This window comes from Lingula anatina, chromosome 6, assembly GCF_051362555.1.
Source record: "Lingula anatina isolate TDL-2025a chromosome 6, LinAna3.0, whole genome shotgun sequence".
Lineage (NCBI taxonomy): Eukaryota > Metazoa > Brachiopoda > Lingulata > Lingulida > Lingulidae > Lingula > Lingula anatina.
Window position 1 is genome coordinate 10,617,636 of NC_141772.1, and position 14,865 is coordinate 10,632,500.

General features: G+C 38.8%; 2 protein-coding genes across 2 annotated transcripts in view; both read right to left on the reverse strand.

Moving 5' to 3' along the window:
• Window positions 1-2,049: 2,049 nt before the first annotated feature.
• LOC106179920 (melatonin-related receptor-like) lies at window positions 2,050-9,501 on the reverse strand. The gene is made up of 3 exons (XM_013563727.2): window positions 8,965-9,501; window positions 3,907-4,027; window positions 2,050-2,892 (listed from the first exon to the last, which is right to left on the reverse strand). The coding sequence occupies exons 1-3, from the start codon at window positions 9,251-9,253 to the stop codon at window positions 2,241-2,243; spliced, it is 1,062 nt and encodes a 353-aa protein (XP_013419181.2). The 5' UTR covers window positions 9,254-9,501; the 3' UTR covers window positions 2,050-2,240.
• Window positions 9,502-14,357: 4,856 nt separating this feature from the next.
• Window positions 14,358-14,865, reverse strand: part of LOC106179927 (sorting nexin-5) — a 16,606-nt gene continuing 16,098 nt past the window's right edge. The window contains exon 14 of the mRNA XM_013563738.2: window positions 14,358-14,865. This exon is cut by the window's right edge and continues 1,137 nt beyond it. The gene's annotated coding sequence lies outside the window, so the exon portion shown is untranslated.

Below are 14,865 nucleotides of genomic sequence, written 5' to 3' on the forward strand. Positions count from 1 at the left end.
GGTTGCCATAGAGACGTGTGTACACGCTGTCGTGGCCGGGCAGCATGTAATCTGCCCAGATTAACGCGTGAATAATGTTAGTCCCTTTATCGTCCGTGGCGAGAATATTGACCCCATGTTTTAATAGCGCTGTGAAGCATTTCTCAGATCTATAAAGAGCAGCAATTGTCAGTGGGAGGCAGAATGTGTGGTTTTCAAAATGATGGTGGGTTTTTCGCTTGCCATGATTTCTGGGAACGTAACCGCCGTCGTCTTCAAAGACAAACCTCGTGTTCATGAGATATTTTCTCACATCCACGGGCTGGCTGACAAACAGATTCTCCAGTTCCGAAACATTGTCTTTGGTCAGAATATCAAACCAGGTGTCTTCTGGCGTGGCTTTTTTGTCGGAGAGGCCGCCAGTGGATGTTATGTGCATGTCACCTACTGCGCTGTATACATCCACGGGGAAATAATTCACCACGCCCAGTGGCTCGACGGGAACGACATCAACGCAATAGGAATCCAGACTACTCAGCTCCACATCTTGTGCTCGGTCTCTATTGTTTGGATGCACCGCATTGTTTCTGTGCATTGAGGCATTCGTATGGTTTGCCATGTTTTAAGGAAAAGAGAATATCGTTTAAGAGCAGTTGCAGTCAATTCAAGTGCAAGGCTTCATGTGGTTGCCTGGTCTTTGCGATGTGTTTCCCTCCCTTTTATGAGAACATCTCACAAGAGGCATGAAACGATCAGCCCAACTGCTTCAGTGAATGAGAAGACCGTCAGAATAACTCAATATCAGCACCTTTTCTCCTCCAGGCTCCACTAGTCTTCAAGCTCCCTTTCAAGAAAATGGACAGATGTCCTGATCTGAGAGAATAAAAGCGATGGAAAAAATCGGAATGGTCCGACCGGCTCCCACGATATTATTTTCGACCCCCACGGCAAAACTAATACAGCGTGTCCGGCTCTGTGTAATCTTAATCGGGGCCGACTCACTTGTGGTCCATGTCAAGATGTATGTGTATCAGAATCAATTAATCTTCATTTATTTTTACAAATTCTCGTCGATCAAAGTTTGATCGTGCCACACACGACGCACTTGGAAACGGAACCAGAACTCAAACAATCGGTTTTTTAGAAACTTGTACATGTAGAAGTTTGGAAGAAGCCCTGAAAGCATTTTGGTTATCCAAACAAGTATACAAACTTGCCGTTATTTTGGACAATGATAGATGTACAATTTATTAATTTTCTTCAGGTTTTTAAAGGGGTATGTCACACATTGGTCGTTAACAGCCACATGTACAAGTGGAGGCCCTTAAAAGTTGCACAAGTACATCAATAATAACACGTCACGATACGTAAGATCTTTCCACCGGAAAATATCTGTGGACCAATGTTTCTTTACAGCAATCGTGCATTTACAATCATGAAAGGAGTAGGACCTATTGATCTTTTCTGTATTTTAACTAATTGGTTTTCAAACGCACTTTTCCGCACCTATTCCATGCTTTCCTATGTTCCTATAAAAGAGGAAATGTACTGTTTTCACACACACAAATAAGAATAAGAGAAAACAGAAAAGAGGACGTTGGTGTTAGTGTTTTCAAATGCAAACTGCCGTCTCTTAGACACTGAAATTGATTAAATTATCCATATAAGAGGGGCCAGGTCAGATCAGGGCGTGGAGGCTGACACGTGTCCCTGCATACCGCACGAGCGTATGGCTGTAATTATATTTGATACCAGATTTTTAAAGAAATATTTACCGTGTAAAATATCGCAATTTGGGGATAGGAGAATAGTGACATTCCATGGTCTGTCGAATACGGGTACATAAGTGTGCCTTTGGTAAGCTTCAGCGTCTGCTTTATTTAACGCATTGAAAGCATATTGCGAAAAAGGAGCTCACGTGCTGGACGACAGTGGTTTTATGTCTTAATGAAAAACATCTCTTTAAAATCCATATCAATATTTGAAAACGTCACATCATGAAAAAAGTAACAGAAATTGCAAATATGTTGGCCAAATATTAGAGAAACAAATTATTCAAAATTACAGATAAGCCCTTTGAAGAATGTATTTACGTTAAGTAGCTACATATTGAATTGATTGTCTCTTTGAATTTCAAAGAAAATTAAGTTATGAAACGGCAACGATATATCCTTCAAGTGGCGCAATCCAATGAAGAGAGTATTGAGGTAGGTGCGAAACTGCTCATTGCGCAAGTCAATATCGAACCTTTGAGTTAACGTTTATGCACTGAATAAACTTTCTAACTGGAGTGGCTGTTGGTGTTCATCTTCATCGTCAACCTTCTTAAACTGCGCCCCCAGTTTCTGGAACAAAACTTGACACCGATTTCTGAACGGTCTGTTCGTTATGAAGAAGATGGCGCAGTTCACGCTGGCGTGAGTGTGTGCCAGGACGTTGACTGTCATGTGCAGGTGAAATGGCATCTGGTCTTCAAAATCCAGCGTGACGACGACGCCATAAGGAATCCAACAAACGGCAAACACTAAGTAGACGACGATCAGTGACCGCACTAACTTAATGCTTTTTAAAAAGTTACTGGTCCCGTGAATATCCGTGCTCGCGTGCGTGCGAGCGTGTTGTGCGACATTTCGCTTGGCTGTCCTTATCTTTGAAAATATTTTGTAATAACATACGCCTATGACGACCAAGGTGAGGCCAAGAAGAGCGTTTACTACCAAGATGTTGTAAGCTAAATTTGCAGTTCGGTCCCAGGTGCAAACGCATTTTTTCTTGTCGAAAGTGTATCCGCCCCAAAAGAAATTAGGCATCCCGCAAATGGCCGCCATTAGCCATATTCCTAACATGATTGCTTTTGTAGACCAACTTGTATACACGGTTCTGTAAAAATGATTCTTACACGTATAGATATATCTGAAAGAGAAAAAAAAACATGACAGTTCATTGTATAATTCATGCTAACAGTGGTGTCTCCTCTCTTCGTTTAATTGAGATCAGTAGAACAATACAAAGTTTCGAAATGATGGTCATTGAACGGCGTGTTTGTTTGACTCGTAAACTCAGGGTGAAATAGCATCCAAAATTGGATTTTTCTCCACAACTACACGTATTTTGTTATTTTTCAAAGCAGATATTTCGGCGATTATATTACCATGGCCTGGAAGTAATCCCTCCCTCCCCCTCCCCCACCCCCGCCGCCCCCACCTGGGTCTGTAGAGTACACAGTGATGTACTGGGTAGATACCCCCACCCCCACCCTCCACCCTCCGTCACCAATACCCACAACGTACGGCTGAATTTGAATTGAAGCTCGGTTAATTCTTGTGACATATTCTTTGCCTTTTATATGTGTGGAGAGTTTGCAGACTAAAAAACCTATCCATTTCAGGATAAAAAACAGTTTCTGCCGAATGCGGGTGACATAGAACCACCAATATATTCAAGATTAAGGTGCTTTCAAAGAGGGGAGGGGTCTTTTGTCTGTTAAAGTGGATCTTCTATTATCATACTATGTACCTAGTTCAAATGTTAACCCATTTCTTGACAAAAAAGTGCGGTTCGTTCGAACCCCCGAACCCCCTGATGGGGTTCTGGTTTTTGATAAGGAAAGTGCGCTGGTTGTAGAACTGTATTCAAGGGACGTATACGAGTGGCGAAATTACTTTAAAACCCATCGTTTACAATATGTGCAAACACAATCAGCCACAGCGCCATTGTGCTTGCGAATACCCAACTGCAGTATTAATCAGAATGCAACTGAGAATAAGAAATATGAATAGAAAATAAAAAAATTAATACAGCTGCAGGGCTATCTTAAGTGTAACGGTGAAAATATTTATGTCTGATTTTGTAAAACGTAACTGGAGCACATTACTGTTTCATATAAGACTACAAACGATGATAGAAGATATATGGCACTACATGTACCTGTTCACGGCGATGCAGGCTATGGTGAAAAAGGACGCAAAGCACAAAGGCAAGCACGCTGCGGCAACAGTTGTACACAACCATCTGTGGACCGTGAAGAACTCCTCTCCATGCGTGGCAGCTGAAAGACAATACGAAACACATACGTAAAGTCCGTCTGTGAAAATAAGAAAACTGCGGTTCTGAAACCATTCCCATTGGCATGTCTCAATGCTGTGCAACTAGTTACAAGATAGGAATCTGACTACACTCTACCAGGGTAGAGTATGGGTTTTCACTCGATATTCGGGGATATGTCTCTGGCTTAAGATGACAATTTTTTCTGCACATTATAGTAATTATAAGTCATTCATTCAAAATAACTCAAATGTGATCGTTTCATCCAACTGAAACAATTTAAACTGTCTTTTTGGTTTTATTTTGAAAATGTTATATTATGTTGCATGTAGGAAAGAAATTGTAAGTGGGCTAAGCATGAATCCCCACCCTCTTGCTTTCTGCGTTTATGGCCGCTTTGATTGAAAAAACTGCGAGGGTGTGTATGGGGGGGGGGGCTGGAGGGGGGGGTTCGTGAAGGGGGGCTGAGGAGGATCAGAGGCTCTTTTGCGTATGTAACAGAGCAAGTGCGTTTCATCTCCTCTCCTGCAATCGTTGGTTGTTTTGAATTGAATGATATATAGTTTATTCCTGTGTTGCCATAGCTAGGTACATGTAAAATGGGCAAATAGATAATTGTTGGCATTTTGATCATTACACCTCATGTTTTTTCTGCATTGGTCTTGAATGATTATCATTTGGAACTGACGTTTGACGCTCCCTTTTTCCTTCAATCGACAAACAAAGGTCGTTTTTATGGATCATTTGATCAGTACCTGTTTCATGTCTGATGAAATATCACGGTGATGTAGTGTATCAACGTACGTGAAGTAGGGGCCTATGCCATTTTATCAAGTGGTGCGTCATTATTGCGCGGTAATTGGCGCTTTGACAATAATGTAAGGCTTTTTATTTTCAAGATGCACTTCATGCATATACTTAAGACACTTAAAATACAGCAAAAGTGAACTTTTGCATGAGGTATGTTATATACCTATTTCTCTAACGGGCGTCTTTTCTTTTGCTGATTAACAGCAAGTTACAGCATGTATATGTAAAACTTTACCATTATCAAGCACCATTATCGGCGATTTTATCGGCTTTTATGTGTGTAGTTGTAAACATAGTCGGGTATTTAATCCTCTCTAAGATTATGTTAAGAAAACTGCCTCAACATGGTAAAGATCATTATATCAACCTACTTACGTGCAACCTGATCCATGTTTAAAATATAGTCATGGCGCAAATATGATCTACTTTCCATCTTTACAATGAACCCATTCTTCTATGTGTTGTGACTGGTAGACGAAAAATTAATATATAATTATTTCTATGATGTCTGCTAACTATCAGCATTGATAATTATAAATACCCATACGGTCATGAAATTTAGGCGCTTATAGAAGTTCAGGAGAGAATTAATTATGACATGTTGTATGCATAGTCAAAACATTCACGCAATGACAGACACTTTCAAACGGGAATGAAGTGAATACGTGTTCTTAAATTTTGAAATAAAGGAGTTTTACAACAATCTTCCGCTTTTAATAGACTGTCCAAAGAACATCTGATATCATTAACATACAAAAGCATATATAGGAAACGAAACCATTTCATTAATAATCGCATCGCTAACGTATTCAATGACTCAATTATAACCATGCGGACAGGAAACACATAAAAACGCAGGAAATGGAGTCTCAATGAAAATTAGCAAAAGAATCAATGCAAACCTTTTAGTTTGCCAAACCCCTGAATAGAAGTGGAGAGTAAGAAGTGACGAACCAATAGACTTCGACAGTCATTACTTCACAAAATTGCAGCGGGCTCATTTCTTTATTTTCGTAATGCGACAATTAAAATCCCAATTAGTCTCTGAGGGCCCATTATGCCTATGCAATAATCCCATGGGGAAAAAGACTACATGTCTATCCTTCTTTGACAAAAAACCAACTGAACAAAAAAATATCCATTAGAGCCTCCTTGATTTTACAAATATGAGCAAAAATCAAAATGGCAAAAACCTTTGGACATTGCTGGCTTTATTTTCTGCCTCTACTTCGCTCAAGCTACCCTCTGATAGGGGCTCTGTAGTTTTACACAAAACTGAATGAGTTTTTTTTAATTGTGTTACAAAATACAGAGACCCCTATAGGACGGCAGGCACAAGCTACCGGTGTAGAAATCCCACCCTCCTGGATTTTGTTATTATTATTATTATTTTATTTATTTTTTTTTTTTTTTGTATCTCGACAGTTGACCATTAGGAGAGTGTGTGCTGACCCGGATTGTATATGGAACATACATTTTCTAATCATCTTTTTTTTTATTGCATATCTGAAAAAAGTACATATCTCAACAAAAAATACAAAATTGATAAATAAATAAAAATCACTCTCACTCACTCTCACTCACTCACTCACAAAGAGACACTCAGTCATTTGCAATATATATATATATATATATATATATATATATATATATATATATATAGGTACTGTATCATTTACAATATGTGTCAACAACGATATGATATGTTCTAATCATCTTGATCAAAAAAATCAATAGCTCACTAACTTTGCTGATACGGTGTTTTGGGTCGGGATTCGGCGTTACATTTTCATATGCATGCACCCCATTTTGATGGTCATTTTTCCTAATGCAAAATTCATCATCTACTAGTTCGCTAATACACGTTTTTTGCAGCGGCAGGAAACAACTTATAACTACATTTGTACCTTTCTTAATTCATCTTTCTGTATTCTTTTGTAATTATTGATGTTCAATGTTAAGAAGTTTTTTTACAATTGCAAACTTTAAACTATCTCAAACCTATTGGGTTCTCTAAAAATGATGATAACGGGAATTAATCATGTTGGCTAATGACACCTTACATTGCACTGTGATTTGTTTGCCTTTTGAATGACGGCACTGCGCAGTTGGTTGACATTCACGTAGAAATGCTCCGTAGACCGCAGTAGCGGGATGGCATTATACATAATGTAAAACTATACCACTGCTTTTTACCATGAGATAACAAAGTTCGTTATTTAGTTGAAAAATTAAAAGGTTGTGTGCAGAACGTAGATTCAAAGCGCATAAGGCAAATACATTGCACTGGTAAAGGCACTGTTACACCTAACGTATATACAGCACTAACGCACGAAATAAATTGCGCAGTCCTTACGTTGTACGCGCTTCGAGTACGCAGACAAACTTTGGTGTACGAATACCCGAAGGCAAATATATTTTTGAGGGTGTTCAAAAACAATTCCGTATGCTGCTTTTATCTCCATTCTATTACGCTGGAAACAGGGTGATTTCTTACACTGTGTGCGTATAATCAACGTATAATCGACATACACTATTCATACGTTACCCTTTACGTTAGGTGTGCCAGAGCCTTAATATTGGAATGAATGCCAAAGGTTCGTGCACGAGGCTCGTCTTCAGTGTCATTTATTGAAAGCTTCGTGTTTTGATAATGTCACTTTTATTTTTCTCGACGTGATGAACACCGCTCTATCTGTCTTTGACGTTACAACTTTAGAAGCTCTATATATACAGTGTATAAATATTCAGTTTAAAACTCAACATGTATTTTCGAGGAATTTTACGGACTAGGTGCCTTATCCCGATATTCCAGTGATGTTAAATTAAGTCATTACTTTCAAGTGACTGATGCTCATGTCAGTTAATGCATACCCGTTAGCTGGTATTATCACTTTAATTAAAGCCGACTACGGAAAGGGGGCACTTGGAAACGAATGAGTTTCAAGATTGGGTTGGAAGTGTAACAAAGCGTTCGGCATTGGAATAGGTTATAATGTATACCCAAGAGGAATAACCTGTAGATGGAGGGTTACATGCATTAAGGATTTAGAATATTTCTTAGAAGCCATACCATTAAATAGCGAGGTTTATACTAAAAGTAATTGATTTTCACAAATGTGACTGTACTGTTATCAGTGAACACATTGCTGTATTTAATGTTAAGAAAATGAAATGACTTTCTCTATCAAGGACATAAATCTTTTTAAAGTGTTGTTCAAGTTCTAAGACAGCAGTCAGCACGCTGTCAAGATGTATCGATAATTAATAACGTGTTCAGCATCTCTTGGCGTCTAATTCATTTCCCAGAGTGGCTTGTTAATATGCCCTAAGCAATTTTGCTTCCGTTTTAAGCCACAAATGAGGGTAGTCCACGCGTCTATCAGAGATGGCAACAAACCAAGCTACTATGGGAGGAAAACTCTACCCGTCCTTTACCTAACAATGACTCAATCATGATTTAGGGCATATCGTGAAAATAACGGCACCTTGCTCTCTCTCTCTCATACGGAGAGCAATAGTACATGTACCACAGTCATCAGAATCTATTCAATTCTAGATCTACTCATTGAAACAGGTGTGAAAAGGTGTGTATGCATCGATTTTGATGGTGCATCTTAAATAAAGTAAAATGATTCCCACTGCGTTTCTTGCAAACAGACTTTTCAATAGATACCATTGAAAACACATAGATTTCTATGTTTCCCATATGTCGATTTTATGATATTTCTATTTTATATTGTCTAATTTTATTTTTTAAAATTATATTATATTATATTATATTATATTATATTATATTATATTATATTATATTATATTATATTATACACTACACCAGTTGCACAAGATATTGTGTTGGTCTAATACAGCAATAAACAAATGGCTCACTGGCACTTTTTAACAACTTTTTTAATCAGGGTATGGTTTCTAAGAAGGAAATGCTCAGGTGCTTATATAGGCGACTGAAGCACAGCGTTTAAAATTCTGGTGGTGCTCATTGTAAGAAATCGCCCTTTTGTGATAATTACGGTTATAAGAAAACGTCTCTTCTTTCAAACATGTAACTACGGCCATTTTTAGTAAACACACTTTAATAAAGAACATATTTTCAACTTTGGTACCAGAACTCACCTACGATCATGAACGGATTCATCAGTCCAGAAACGCAGAGGTCCGAAATCGCCAAATTCATCAGAAACTCGCTGCCGATTTTGTTGCACTTCTTCCTGATATCATAAGCAAGGACGCCAATGATAACGCTGTTGCTTACGACTCCCACGACCACCAGAATTGCCACATAGCCGACGTACAATGCTCCAGAGACGGGGTGAGTCTCGATTAAAGGCGGTGTGAAGTTGGTCAACGATGGTTGAGAGTCTCCCAGATTCAAAGACGTTGAGTTTAGACCCAGGTGCGCCATCGTCTATCTCACTTGTTGACAGTGGCGCTACAAACTACAAATGCGGCCGCAAGCGTGTTGTGGCAGATGCTAGCTAAAAAACATTCACACGCATGATGGTGGTGACTGTGACGTGTTATATGGCCTCTACGTTGATGCCATCGCGTCTTTTTCTTAAGCAAGATGTTTAACGAACAGACACATACCGTACTACCTAAATATAGGCTTAGTAGCTACGTGAGAGTCGTCAAAAAACGCACGACACTCCTGTGGCCTCTCGACCTTCTAGGAATAGCTGAGAACCTGATACACAGCTAATACGTTAATGAATTATACCACAAGCAAAGTGCACTTTCTTGTCACGCTTTCATAAACTGTTTTGTTTATTTCCGCTATAATTGACTTTTATGGTTGGTCTCATAACCTCTCAGAACAGCAATGGTCGCATTTTCAATCGCGTTGTGACAGGGTAAATAAGGACGTGCATTTCCAGCAGGCCGTATAAACACTTCGTCACTTCAAGGTAACTGCCGATGTAAAGAAAATGAGCGTCCGTGAAACAGAGTCCCCGCCCCTCCTTATGTTTCGTACAGGTTAAGGTTATTCTGACGAAAGTGGGTCAAAATCTTGAACTGGATTTACCTTTGGATTATTCAAATCAACGGATACCGTATCACTCGTATCTTAGGGGACTCTAGATGACAACGGATGTCACGTGGTATTACATTCCCTATGATTAGAAATAGTAATCAACCGTACTGCTGATGGAATGCTTACCAAATAGCGTCGTCTTCACTTAACTGGAAACGTGGCCATTAGATCTATAGATAACCGTAGGTGGGTTGCTGTTGCTTTTCATAATTTCCATATGCATTAGTAGGCTTAACGCACTATGCAATCTAACATGTATTTTGACGTGAGTGGTTAGCTTGAAAAATTGACCACCTCGTGACACGGTGCACGGAACGCTGCACGTGACGTATGTCTATAACCACATGACACCAAAGTGTGATATGGAACGTGCATACCCGCGCATGCACTGTAAGTGGGTTGCTTCTAAAAGTTATTTAATATGTTCAATTCCTTAACTTTACTCAGTTTCTTCTTAATACAACCAAAGCAACTGACCTTTAAGAATAAAAAAATGCGTTCTTGTCATAAGACATATCTTTGTGTATCGCTATGGAGATTTTGTAAAGAATAGTATACCCCGGTACAGTGTACATGCATTTGACTCTGGTGACTGTAACAAACACCTTGTATATGACAACATTTAAAGGGGGCGGGTCTAGTAGGAACACAGGGTGAGCTGACCAGTCGTCTTTTTTATATAAAAGTGCTTGGCTCAGCTGACTAGCCCCGGTCCATCCTATCCATTGGCAACGTTTATTTAACGTATACCTTTCTTTATTCAATTTAAAGACTCCATTTATCTTAGTGCACGCCTAATGGTGTTTCTGGGCCCGTATTATAAGTGACCTCAATAATATTGAAGAACGCACGCAAAAGCGCAGAGCAGAGTATCGATACTAGCAGAAGTGATGATGATGATTAGGGTTGGATCCTTCAAAGAATTTAAGTCGGAAGACTAAAATATTTAGCTAGCCTACTTAAATTTGGTCCCATATCAAGTAGTCCTCAAAAATAAAATGCCATTGAACGCTCTTACTTTCTGTTAAGTAGGACCCAAATCCTAGCTGTAAAGTAGGCTATATGGCATCATGTAAGACGATTTCTACTGATTTATCTTTGGTCAAAACAGTAATGTTTCCAGTGTATGTGATAGAAAACAACTTACAAACGCAAGTTATTTGGCGACACCGGCCCTTGTCTCCAACGGAGGAATGAATATTCCATGGCCAGTAATGGAAGAGAAAATGTCGCACCTTTTTGGGGCTACAAATCTTTCGGCTACAGTTGTTCGGAACGTCCCTTTGGTTAACCAATATTTTGGTCACTGCCTCTTTGCAATCCCACAAATTAAAATATGTGAACTATTTATTAGAAAAGTATATATTAATGCATTTTTCTTTTCAGGCCTAAGCATAAGGTAAATGTTGTTACTCAACATTATTCAGTGTTAACTACTAAATTATACCCTCTACCAGGGCCACAGATCACTAGATATTAACAGATATCTGTATATATGTGACTAATGTTTGTATTGTGACCCTGTGCTCACATCTCAACTATGATTACATGGCTGCTAATTATTTGAATAACTTCCTTTTACTAATACTTTCGAGCGTTTTAGTCGTATACCTGTAGATCGCAGACTCAAATGTTTTTGTGGCGTTGAACTTCTTATGGACAGAGAAGCCATAAATGACGGCAATTCCAGATATCCATTTTGTTTACCATGAGGTTTCGCGAAGCCTATCACGGTCTCAGAACCATCCAACCTTCCAGTAAAACGGTAACAGAAACAAAATCTAATTTCCTTCTACTAATTGTGACTGGAATTCCCTCTTTTGTGATTAGGAAACCAGCTAGGCTTCATTCCATGATCAATTACGGATATTGCCTATTGTTTTTTCTCTCTCTTTCTCTCAAGCTCTCTGAAAAAGCTAGTCGCGTGTTTCACCAACTGGCAAATTCAGTGTTGCTAATGATTATGAAGATGTTTGTATTGGGTAATGAAATTAAGCTACAATGACATTTGCAGGTACTCTGTCTTATTCTGCCTTAATGAAAGAATGAATAGGACAAATGATAAAATTTTCAGCATTTTTTTTTTTTTTTTTTTTGTGCGTATTACATTTCAGAAGAAATGATCTTCTTCTATCATAAATCCACATAGCCCTGGTCTTTCAATTCATACACAACACTGCAGCTATAAGCTAGTTTTCACTCCTAGATTCTGGAAACTTTGCATTAACTGTTCAAAAATAGGTCAACCCTGTTATCCCAATGGCACTGTCACATTACATCCATGACATTATATCTGTTACATGATAATCCATCAATTTATCTGTCACGTAACAATTATTTAATCTCACAGAAAACAATTAGGCTTTGGCCACACGTATCTTCCCCCTTGTTTAATTGCTGGAACTTCATTTTCACTTTTTACTCATACTACTTAGCCGCATCCATCGGCACTTCACATTGGAAGGCACATATGTCAAATCTGAATTAAAAAAAAAGAGTGCCACCTTGGTCTTCGTTTTGTATTCGCGGCATTTATCAATTATCTTGAACGTTCCTGCCAGTGTATTTTAAGGCATCTCCCACATACATGCTGCGGATGACCGCAACACACGCCGTCTGTGGTTCTATCGAAATGCTCATCAGACTACCAGTAAATTGCTCCTAATTTATCTCACCGTTAATGGCACGAATACGTCTTTACAATACTTTTGACAGATTGTGGACCCTAGTGTAAATATCATCATAGAAATCACAAACAGGTCCATTGCCTTGTCTATTCAATGGTTAGTCACTCCTCAAAAAAGAAAGAAAAGACCAGAAGAAAAGAAAAGCAATATGGAAGGTGTTAGGCCGTGATCATGTATCAATACAATTAAAACAATTGGGTTGAAAGGGTGCGACAACCAGACAAAAATAAATCGCTTTTTGCTTTCAATCATTAGCCATAAACACTCTAAATGATGGATACACGTACAAAATGGATGCTGGGGGACGTCGACTGTAAGCTGGATCTTCCTTTGAGTTGATGGAAGGCTAGGATCCAACAAAACCCTGCCTACAGGCCTAGCAAGAGGCGAAACCCGTGCGGCACAGTATACATAAAATTCAGTACAAGGATTTGACGACATGCCCACAAACCTTCACAAGCAATGCGCACGAATGCAAACAATTCTGAAACAATTCACTATAGGACGTGATCGAGAGAAAGCACATTCATGAGATACAGAGATAAACCCCGCTTAATCATATCTTAATACTGAACAAAGCGTTCAATTGATTGCCATTTCTCACAAAAGAATTCATTATCATCCTATAATGTCTGCGGATAATTACCGTACCGATAAGCCCCACCTTTTTCATCATCTGACTGAATGCGAAACGAGTGTGAAATTGTTCAGATACGTGGAAAAGCACTTTTTTGTTGCCATCTAACGTACAATTGACGACATATCACGAATGCTGCCTTCAGAGTTAGTTGTTCATTATAAAATGTATAATTATAAAACAAATATATCATAGGATTCTAACTCTGAACGGTGCTCATTTCCCATAACTATATGTTTGACCTACGTCCCTAGTGCAAAATACAAAGATAAGAGGGCACGAAGCGTTGCTTCTTCAGAAAAAAATGTCGGATTTTTTGAAGGAGTTCATCATTCTAAGGTTAAATAGCTTATCACTAACTCTCGGGTACACGAAATCAACGTTGGTTAGCCGTCGCAGCCACTGCGAAGTCCTCTAGATTTAGCTTAGATTTATCATTACTTTTGGAATGGAATTTGGCCACAAGTCCCATGAGGGGATTCTGTAAACTGACTCCTAAGGATCTTGCAGTCGGCTTCATAATCGGCATTAGTATTATTGTTATTATTTATTTATTTATTTTTTTTTGGGGGGGGGGGCTGTGGATCCAAGAAGATATTGGCATTGCTATTATGAATTGGCACGATATTTTACCAGTCAAAACATGGTCTTTAAGCCCGTACATCACAGTTGCTCTGACCAAAGAATAACATTCCAAAGTACAGCAGTCCACATACTGTCATTTAAGGCCGTTGGCCCGGTTTTAAAATTACTGATGTTTAAGATCCAAATTTACTGATCATTTCAGTGGACTACCAGACATATACACAACTGGGCCATGGTAGATACCCGGTCTACTTTCAACTGAAGTTCTCTTAGAGAACCGGTGACATCTGAGTCTTCTATCATACAGGTTCCGGCCCCCATTGATTTGCATAGGTAATTCTTGTCCTGGAGTTTGATCAGCTTACGTCACGATAACCCAAACCTGTATCAATCTAATGGAGGGCGGACACGCTTACACTGAACATCAATTCACTTGCATGAGCTCCTGAACTTTCGAACGTCTTCAAAGCAGGGCCCACAAATATGATTTTAGTCAAAGTAATAAAGTTCGAAATAATAGCATCATATACGTGTTCTATATCTAATTATTAAACAATATCATAAATCATAGAAAATCGGTCAGTTTATTTAACTTTTGGTTACAAAAAAAAAAAAATCAACACATTGGCACTGTTCTACAACAACAGAATCACAGACAAATACAAGTCACTTACTCAAGGACTGATTACCGTGTAATTAACAAACAAATACTGAAAATCAAGTACACTTGTACACGAGTAGGATATAGGAAATAACTACAGCTACTTACAATGTACATATTAACTAGTATTTCGCAGTGATGTAAAAATCATATGGGTGCCCTTTTCGTTATACTGGTCCCGTCAATCTCTTAATATTTCATACAAAATTCAATAAATTTCCTCTATATTTCCACTTAACATGAGGAGATCTTGGATATCTTTTCTTATCTCTATTACTGCAAAGTCTCCATAACAACAATAATTAAGTACACAAGGCGATGGCAGACGCAGCGCCCCCCCCCCCCCCCCTTCAAACCATTCCCATTTCCGTAACAAAATGGCGAATTCGACACGATACTTTTTTTACAAAGG